At 41.5% G+C, this 10,115-nt stretch overlaps 1 protein-coding gene across 1 annotated transcript; it reads left to right on the top strand.

The window, feature by feature from the left end:
- Positions 1-727: 727 nt before the first annotated feature.
- Positions 728-9,439, top strand: clptm1l (CLPTM1 like). Its single transcript, XM_021560040.2, has 16 exons — positions 728-1,336; positions 1,457-1,551; positions 1,815-2,004; positions 2,465-2,622; positions 3,654-3,850; positions 4,074-4,168; positions 4,533-4,617; positions 5,222-5,325; positions 5,937-6,002; positions 6,111-6,161; positions 6,290-6,372; positions 8,314-8,348; positions 8,508-8,563; positions 8,672-8,716; positions 8,967-9,082; positions 9,238-9,439. The coding sequence occupies exons 1-16, from the start codon at positions 1,172-1,174 to the stop codon at positions 9,326-9,328; spliced, it is 1,632 nt and encodes a 543-aa protein (XP_021415715.2). The 5' UTR covers positions 728-1,171; the 3' UTR covers positions 9,329-9,439.
- The last annotated feature ends 676 nt before the right edge of the window (positions 9,440-10,115 follow it).

Raw genomic sequence — 10,115 nt, 5'->3', positions numbered from 1 at the left:
ACACAGGTGCACCTTGTGCTGGTGACAATTAAAGACCACTCTAAAATGTGCAGTTTTGTCACACAACACAATACCACAGATGTCTCAAGTTTTGATGGAGCGTGCAATTGGCATGCTGACTGCAGGAAATCTACCAGAGCAGTTGGAAGAGAATTTAATGTTCATTTCTCTACCATAAGCCGCCGCCAATGTTGTTTTAGAGAATTTGGCAGGACATCCAACCAGCCTCACAACTGCAGACCACGTGTAATCACGCCAGCCCAGGACCTCGACATACAGCTTCTTCTCTGCGAGCCACCTGGAAAAACGTATTCTAAATGACTGTGGGTGGGGCTATGCCCACCCATGGCTGTGCCCCTGCCCAGTCATTTGAAATACATAGATCCATTAATTTCAATTGACATATTTCCTTATATGAGCTGTAACTCAGTAAAATTGTTGCATGTTGCATTTGTATTTTTGTTCAGTATACATATATTTTATTTATTCAAGTGTAGAGGTTTGTGTTTATTGTTTTCGGCATATTTTAATTTGTTTGTATAATACATGAAAAATACACAAATTATGCTCCTTCTGTTTATTTTGACCTGGCACTGACAGTAAAAAGTTTACTTTGAAATACTGAAATTATAATGAAGAGCGGGCTGCACCGCATGGAGCGTGGGTGACATCTTCTGGCCAAGATATTTTCAGTTGGTATGCAAATTGTCAGATTTGCGCAGCCGCAGTTTGATACTCCCTTCATCGTCTAACCAGGAAATACATCACGGAAGTAGCTAGCTGACACTACGCTTTTAGCTAAAATAGACATGATATTGCGATTTCGAGAGACAAACTGATGAGCAGAATTCGGGGATTTTAAATTTCACGAAATATTTACTCAGATACATTGCATTTGATAGGTTAAAGAGATGAGGAGACGTACACTGTGATAAACGATAGCTAGCCATGGTTAGCCTAGGACCTGCCGACAGCTGTGACCACAATGCCCAGTCCACAAGCTACGTTAACGTTTCAGTATGAGAAATGCATCAACTGACGTTAATCTTCTTTAGCTAAATTCTCTTTCGGCTTCGCGTTAGTTCTCGCTCCTTGGTTTAGAGGAGGATAGCGTCGCTACAGTATCTGCCTTGCACATTTCATATTTGAAGGACTATACTCAATCGGCAGCATGTTTCAGAAGACCTCTTTCACGACGCTCATAGTCGGGGTGTTCGTTGTGTATGTTTTGCACACTTGCTGGGTGATGTATGGCATCGTTTACACCAAGCCTTGTGAGAACCCCAAATTCGAAAACTGCCTCAAACCTTATTTGTCAGGAAAAACACGACTGCAGGTTGGTATGCATCAATGCAAGCTAGCTAGATGGAATGCAAACTTAGTGCCATCCGTTTTTGCAACTGCTAAGTGTGTGAACATTTGCTGTGTTGTCGTTTTTTTTCCCTCCCATTCTCAGCTGAGTATCTACACTGCTTTACGACCCAATGCTGAGGGTGGACACACCCTCATTCACAAGGAGGAGGACTTTGATGTGGAGTCCAAGTTTGAAAGGTGCAACTTTTCTTACAGTGACAGGATATGGCTGTATATATGGCAGTTGTAGTAAGCAGGATGATCACCTATGGAAACTTTGGTAGACACAGTGATCTCTGGGTAGTTGCAGGACGACTTGGACTTCATATACGCACGCAAGTAATCCAAAACGGCTGCCCAAATTCATAGTAAATTATTAACGTTGAACAAACAGAAAATAGAGACTATTTTAACCTGCAGAGTTGTACCTCTCCCTGCTATATTTATCCTTTTTCCTAAAGGATAGTGAATGTGTCTCTCCCAAAGAAGACCCGCAAGAATGGGACGTTGTATGCCATGGTGTTTGTGCACCAGGCAGGCATGTCTCCGTGGCAGGACCCTAGACAGGTGCACCTGGTGACTCAGCTCACCACCTACATGATACCCAAACCACTGGAGGTCAGCCTGATCTCAGGGGAGGAAGCACCGAAGGTCAGACTACTATTACACCACACAACGGCTGCGTTCCCTAAATAGTGCACTATAGGCTCTGGTCAAAAGTAGGTCACTCTAAGGAAATAGGTTGCTATTTGGGATGCAGACAGAATGTACAAGAGCCATGGAAAAGCTCCAACGCAAGTTACCCGTAGGTGTCTGTTGAAAGGTCTTTATTGTTAGGGTATGTCCATGCACACAGACAGTGGCTTGCCTTGTAATCAACCATCCTGAAGGGTCCCTTTTGTAGCATTTTATTTTTTCATGTTTGTCTACATAACAGTCTGGTGCATTTTAATATCTTTCACATTGGAATGCGTTTCTGTGGGGTACGTCTTTCAAGCTGTCGTGCTGAGTTTATTGTTTTTACCATTGCCCTTTTCTGCGTTTCTCATTAGTGTTGTTTTGTTTTTCCTTTGTCTTTTTCTCTGATCTGTTGTTATTGTGCCCAGTGCAGCCAGAGCAGCTGAAACGGAAGACTACTACTGGAGGTGACTCTGCAGTGGACCGGCCAGTGTCTCACTGGCGCTCCCGTCTCACACTCAATGTGGTGTCAGAAGACTTTGTCTTCGACAGGGACTTCCTGCCCAGTGACGTGCACCGCTACTTGAAAGTGTAAGTACACACTTAGCACTAACTATACAAGCTAGCTAGCCCTTGATCATGACTCTCCGTTCCATTACATTAGACATAAAAGTCATTGGACAAAGGTGTCTCTAGGGGAGGGGGTTTAAGATCCCTGACGCTCGTTCTGAACATCAACATGCATCACTTGCGGTACAGTTTAGGATGCTTAAGGACCTTATCTTTCATATCGGCAAGAAATCATAATAAAAATAAAAAGGTTAAATTGCTACACACGTTGATAGGGTTAGTGTTTCCACGTGGCCATATCATATCTCCATGATACTGCTCTTGTTTATGGAAAATAGACGGCGACCGAACACCTGTGCTAATTAGCTATCTAGCATGCTCCCAACACCTGTGTGTCAGCGTGACTCTGGAAGTGTAGTTTCGACAGATGGAGCTGAATGGTTCTGTGCAAAACTGCTACAGTTAGTGTGCCTTTTTTTATTTGAAGGATTCTTTCTCGCTGATGATTTGAAAAGCTGTATCGCAAGTGATTATTATTGACACTTCTAAATTTAAAACACAGCATGGGGATTGTAGTTCATGAGACAGTCGTGGTTGAAGCTAATGGCTGAGAACTGTAGGGAGAAGGCAGAATGCCGCCTACAGTTTGAGAGAACTTAATACAATCCAGAATGGAAATTCATCATACACTCACAAATAGACACCTGGCACTAATAGACAATACAAAAATGTCAACTTTAAGTTCCAAAGCCTTTATTATAAACTAGGTGGTTCCAGCCCTGAATGCTGATTGGCTGACAGCCGTGGTATATGAGACTGTATACCACGGGTATGACAAAACATTTATTTTTACTGCTCTATTTACTTTAGTAACAAGTTTATAATAGCAATAAGGCACCTCGGGTGTTTGTGGTAAATGGCCGATATATCACAGCTGTGCGTTGTGCAGAAGAACCGCCCTTAGCCGTGGTATATTGGCCATATACCACACCCCCGTGCCTTATTGCTTAATTCATTGATGGATTTTCCTTGATTGTTGTACTGTATTCAAGATTTCAAAATGGAAAAAAGATGGTGTACCTCCCACTGCTGTTTGTGGATGAGCTGAGCAACCGAGTGAAGGACTTGATGGAGATCAACAGCACCAGCATTGAACTGCCTCTCACTATCTCCTATGACACCATCTCCCTCGGGAAACTCCGCTTCTGGATTCACATGCAAGATGCCGTCTACTCCCTGCAACAATTCGGTGAGTAGTACGATGGAAATATAATTCTATGGGGGACATTTTCATGCAAAGTTCAAGAACTACAATAAACCTCATAACACCTTTTTTGCACAATTGGTTAGAGCCTGTAAGTAAGCATTTCACTGTAAGGTCTCCTGTTGTATTCGGTGCACGTGACAAATAAACTTTGATTTGATTTGAATCTCACAGTGAGATTGAATTGGTTTGTTTGTTGTGATTTCAGGCTTCACTGAGAAAGACGCGGATGAAATCAAGGGCATATTCGTGGACACCAACCTGTACCTCTTAGCCCTTACCTTCTTCGTAGCTGCCTTTCATGTAAGACCAAAGTCTACCAGTGTCACTTCATGGATGATTCTGACTCACAGGCCTAAATCAGGGGAGGACAACTTTGATGGGGGTGGGGGCCACAAAAAATCTGAGATCATCATGCGGGTTTGCCGGCCCTATCATTTTGGGGGCCCTAAGCAAAATATTGTTGCCCCAAGAGAAAAACTTGTGCAACTACATTTCGAAATTGCACCGTGTCTACTGTATTCTAATTCTCAACAGGAAGTTGAGACCATAACTGATTTCCTAAAAAAATGTAAAGTTTTTTTATTATACAAAAGGGCAGTTTCCCGTCCCTGGCCTAAAGGATTCCTGTGTCACGTTGAATTTTAAAAGCATATGTCCTTTGCAGCTCCTCTTTGATTTCCTGGCCTTCAAAAATGACATCAGCTTCTGGAAGCAGAAGAAAAGCATGGTGGGGATGTCCAGCAAAGCAGGTGGGTCGATTTCTCAGTAGCATGCTGTTAGGCAGGGTTGGAGTCAATTCCAATTTGAAGTTAATCAATTCAGGAAGTGATTCGAATTTAGAAGTAAAACATTGAAACACTTTTGAAATAAATAGCGTCTCTTTTTCAGTTTATTGATAAATTATTGAAAATAAATGCTATTATTTTTCTATTATTTATTTGGAATTTCAGTTTACTTCTTGAATTGACTGACTTCAACTCGAATTGAGCCCAACCATGGCTGTTTTGGATGGATAGTCTTATCTCTCTGTGTGCTCTGGTTTGTCATCCAGAATTTCACTGTTAGATACCTGTAGTTCTATTGGTGGATGTCTAAATTCAGATGTTTTGGTTACAATCAGTTATAGGACCAAACACATCATATGGAACATCAGTACACTGACAGCTACATTTCTGTTTAAAGCTATAATCCAAATGGTCACTAATATGAACTTGTATTTCTCTCTCACAACGTTGTGACTATTCAGTGGAATTGAATATTTCATATGTGCCTTTGTATGTGGGATGATATGTAATTCTATATAACCAATTGTGGACTATTCTTAGACCTGTTTATGTTGTGGTCCTTTTCCAGTACTGTGGAGGTGTTTCAGCACCATTGTGATTTTCATGTACCTGTTTGATGAGCAGACAAGCCTGCTGGTCCTCATTCCTGCTGGAATTGGCTCCCTGATCGAGGTACGTCTCCACACATGCTGTCAGTGACTGTGTCCCAATTGGCACCCTATTCCCTATGTAGTTCCCCACTGCATTTAACCAGGGCTATGTCCCAATTAACTCTCCTTCCTCCCAAAGTGTGCACTTGTTCACTATTTTACTTATTTGGAAGGAAATGACAAGTATAAGAAATATGGTGGAAACTCCGCTAGCAGATGCCTCCATCAATCCAATGCTTTTAGATTTGTGGGAAGTAGTGAACGAGTACACACTTAAGGAGATACTGTATTATTGGATTGCACCTCAGGGCTCTGGTCAAGTTATCTGCTACACAGGGAATAGGGTGCCATTTTTGACACAGACAGTGTTTCCTTATAGTTACTGCTGTTCATGTTAGTATAATATCTGACCTATTGGATTTTTCCAGGCATTGACCTTTCTCAGATTGAGTAGATTAGATTTTTCTGTTTTCTGCACATAGTGCACTATTCAGTGATTATCTATGTTTTCCTGCTTTGTAGGTTTGGTAATCCCCTCATTCTATGTCCTGGTTTCTCTAATCCGCTATGTTTAGATCCTTGTAGATTTTTACACTGTGTCCTCCCATGACTGGTTTATCTGTCCCTCTACAGGTGTGGAAGGTGAAGAAAGCTTTTAAGATACAGATTATCTGGAAGGCTGTAAGACCAACGTTCATAGTAAGTCTGGTTTGTTTGTAAAGATAGGTTTTTCGGAGTTGATTTGCTTACGATTCCATTTGTTCTATGTTAGTTCTACATGCATATCAAGTGTTTGTCTCCCCACAGTTTGGGAAATCTGACGAATCAGAGAGAAGGACTGAAGAGTATGATACTCTGGTGAGACTTGTCCATTTAAAAAAAAACACCAAACAGAATATTTGTTCCTTTCTCCTTAATTTGTATACAGTAGTATTGTCATGAATTGCATCAATTTGATTTTGTTTACAATGTTCTTCTCTTCCCAGGCAATGAAGTACCTCTCGTATTTACTCTACCCAATGTGTATTGGAGGAGCTGTTTATGCCTTAGTTTTTTTGAGATACAAAAGGTAGGCTATAACTTTATTGTGTGGATATTAACAGTTGGATCTACCACAGCAGGGATCATCAACTAGATTCAGTCGCAGGCCGATTTTTTAAAATGTAGTATTTTTTGAGAGGCTGGTCAAATTGAACCACCCGCAGGCCAGTTGGGGAACCCTGTATTAGAATGATGGGCAACTGTAGTACTTTTCTGGGGGAGGGGGGATTATTATTTGGGGGGGAAAAACAACCCCAGGCTACAATAATACAACATCTGATACCTGATAGAAAGTATGTAGACATTTTAATGGACCCCTTGACTTTTTCCACATTTTGTTATGTTACAGCCTTATTCTAAAAATTGATGAAAAAAAACCAACATTTAATCCATCTACACACACTACTCCATAATGACAAAGCAAAAACAGGTTTGTAGAAATTTTTGGAAATGTATTAAGAATATAAAACTATCACATTTTACATAACTATTCAGACCCTTTACTCAGTACTTTGTTGAAACACCTTTGGCAGCGATTACAGCCTTAAGTCTTTTTGGGTATGACCCTACAAGCTTGGCACACCTGTATTTGGTGAGTTTCTCCCATTCTTCTCTGCAGAGCCTCTCAAACTCGTGTCAGGTTGAGTGGGGAGTGTCACTATAAAGCTATTTTCAGGTCTCTCCAGAGATGTTCAAGTCTGGGCTCTGGCTTGGCCACTCAAGGACATTCAGAGACTTGTCCCGAAGCCACTCCTGCATTGTCTTGGCTGTGTGCTTTGGATCTTTGTCCTGTTGGAAGGTGAACCTTCACCCCAGTCTGAGGTCCTGAGCCCTGGAGCAGATTTTCATCAAGGATCTCCCCATACTTTGCTCCATTCATCTTTCCCTCGATCCTGACTAGTCTCGCACGTCCTGCCGCTGAAAACCATCACCACAGCATAATGATGCTGCCACCACCATACTTCACCGTAGGGATGGTGCCAGGTTTCCTGCAGACGTGACACTTGGCATTCAGGCCAAATAATTAAATCTTGGTTTCATCAGACCAGAGAATGTTGTTTCTCATTGTCTGAGAGTCTTTAGGTGCCTTTTGGCGAACTCCAAGCGGGCTGTCATGTGCCTTTTACTGAGGAGTGGCTTCATTCTGGCTTGGTTGGTGGAGTGTTGCAGAGATGGTTGTCCTTCTGGAAGGTTCTCCCATCTCCACAGAGGAACAGTGGAGTGACCATCGGGTTCTTGGTCACCTCCCTGACCAAGGCCCTTCTCCCCTGATTGGTCAGTTTGGCCGGGCGGCCAGCTCTAGGAAGAGTCTTGGTGGTTTCAAACTTTTTCCATTTAAGAATGATGGAGGCCATTGTGTTCTTGGGGACCTTCAATGCTGCAGACATTTTTTGGTGCCCTTCCCCAGATCAATTCCTTCGACCTCATGGTTTGGTTTTTGCTCTGACATGCACTATCAACTGTGGGACCTTATATAGACAGGTGTGTGCCTTTCCAAATCATGTCTAATCGATAGAATTTACCACAGGTGGACTCCAATCAAGTTGTAGACGCATCTTAAGGATGATAAATGGAAACAGGATGCACCTGAGCTCAATGTTGAGTCTCATAGCAAATGGTCTGAATACTTATGTAAATAAGGTATTTCTGTTTTTGTCTTTGAATACATTTGCAAAGATTTCTAAAACCCTGTTTTCGCTTTGTCTTTGTGGGGTATTTTAGAATAAGGCTGTAACGTAACAAAATGTGGAAAATGGGAAGGTGTCTGAATACATTCCAAATGCACTGTATTTTGAAAAAAGTGCCCTTTTTATGGCCTCCAATTGATTTTGACAAATCGGTCCAGAAAAATAATCTGTGCGGGCCTGTGTTGCATTTCCAAATCCTAATGTGAGCCTCTAAATGTTGGTCTACTACACGGTGTGTGTTTGAATGTGTAATAATGTCTCCTCTGCTTTCTGTTTGACAGTTGGTACTCTTGGATCATCAACAGTTTAGTGAATGGTAAGGTCATTGATCTTATCCTGAGGCCAGCATGATTTGCTTTAATTAACTTTTTCCACTGGGGTTTCCATACATAAAAATGTATACACGCAATATTATTATATTACTTTTGAAAGCTAGATTTACTTTATCGACTTTGATGGTTCCTTTTTTTGACAGGAGTGTACGCTTTTGGATTCCTCTTCATGCTACCTCAACTCTTTGTTAACTACAAGGTCAGTTCCATTATACTAAGTACTAGTGCACATGTCTTGTGTTATATTATTCATGAGGCTAATGGCCAGATGCTGGTGTCCATATCGATTATTCTCTTGTTTCAACAGTTTAAGTCTGTGGCACATCTACCCTGGAAAGCATTCATGTATAAAGTGAGTGGATAATATAGTGTATTTATTTGAGAATTTTTCTGGTTTTACACTAAATGTTAGATGTCTCGGGAAATAGTTTAATCATTAAAGGACAATTATAGTATGTTTACCGGTATGTGTAGTAATTGTTGCAATGAAGCATTCATAAATCTATCAGACAAAGACATCATAATAAGTGGATGACAATGAAACTGAAGGATGTTGATGATGGAAGTTTATATTTATTACATCTCATCTTGACCATTCCCAGGCGTTCAACACCTTCATCGATGACATATTTGCCTTCATCATCACGATGCCCACCTCCCACCGGCTAGCCTGCTTCAGGGATGATGTGGTCTTCCTCGTCTACTTGTACCAGAGATGGTAAGGCACACACACACTGCAGTTTCTCTAAATTGACTGTTTCAGTTTGTCAAATTATTCATTTGTAACACTACCTCCAATGAAGAACAGAATATCCTCAGATTGACTGTCAATTTGTTTACAACAATCTTTTCCCACTCCTTTTCTCTCCTAAGGCTGTATCCTGTTGATAAGACCAGAATGAATGAATATGGACTGTCTTACGACGAGGAAGAGAAACCCAAAGGGAAAGCTCATGAAGACTAAATCTATAGTTGATTGCACACACGCTGGTCCTGAGAGCCATGTGTAGAATATGGACCTAGACATCGTTGTGCTGGGATGGGGTACAATGCCAATAAAACGCAAGTTAAACGTGTTATTTGTTACAAGGGGGATTTTCCTAGTAGGGAAGGTTCGGCTATCCTTACTGCCCTCCTAGCCCCTCACTTCCAGGTAGTCACATCCTTGCCGGTCACCACCCACCCAACCTTAAACAGGACCTACCCAGACCATTGAATACTTGAGTGGGCTTTCTTAAGCAATGCGATGAATAGCACCACACTGGTTGAATTAGCCACAGCTTCCACCAGTTGGACCAACCCATGATTGATGTGTACAGTGCCTTGCGAAAGTATTCGGCCCCCTTGAACTTTGCGACCTTTTGCCACATTTCAGGCTTCAAACATAAAGATATAAAACTGTATTTTTTTGTGAAGAATCAACAACAAGTGGGACACAATCATGAAGTGGAACGACATTTATTGGATATTTCAAACTTTTTTAACAAATCAAAAACTGAAAAATTGGGCGTGCAAAATTATTCAGCCCCTTTACTTTCAGTGCAGCAAACTCTCTCCAGAAGTTCAGTGAGGATCTCTGAATGATCCAATGTTGACCTAAATGACTAATTATGATAAATACAATCCACCTGTGTGTAATCAAGTCTCCGTATCAATGCACCTGCACTGTGATATTCTCAGAGGTCCGTCAAAAGCGCAGAGAGCATCATGAAGAACAAGGAACACACCAGGCAGGTCCGAGATACTGTTGT

This window comes from Oncorhynchus mykiss, chromosome 32 (assembly GCF_013265735.2).
Source record: "Oncorhynchus mykiss isolate Arlee chromosome 32, USDA_OmykA_1.1, whole genome shotgun sequence".
NCBI lineage: Eukaryota > Metazoa > Chordata > Actinopteri > Salmoniformes > Salmonidae > Oncorhynchus > Oncorhynchus mykiss.
The sequence above is the reverse complement of the archived record's forward strand: the minus strand, read 5'-3'. Positions and strand labels throughout refer to the sequence as shown.

What these genes read in the sequence shown, in the direction of transcription:
- clptm1l (XM_021560040.2), top strand. Translation starts at nt 1,172, where the DNA reads ATGTTTCAGAAGACCTCTTTCACGACGCTCATAGTCGGGGTGTTCGTT. An exon ending in GTGGAGTCCAAGTTTGAAAG is followed by an intron (nt 1,552 to 1,814) that starts GTGCAACTTTTC and finishes TTTTTCCTAAAG; the next exon opens with GATAGTGAATGTGTCTCTCC. An exon ending in GTTTTTTTGAGATACAAAAG is followed by an intron (nt 6,373 to 8,313) that starts GTAGGCTATAAC and finishes TCTGTTTGACAG; the next exon opens with TTGGTACTCTTGGATCATCA.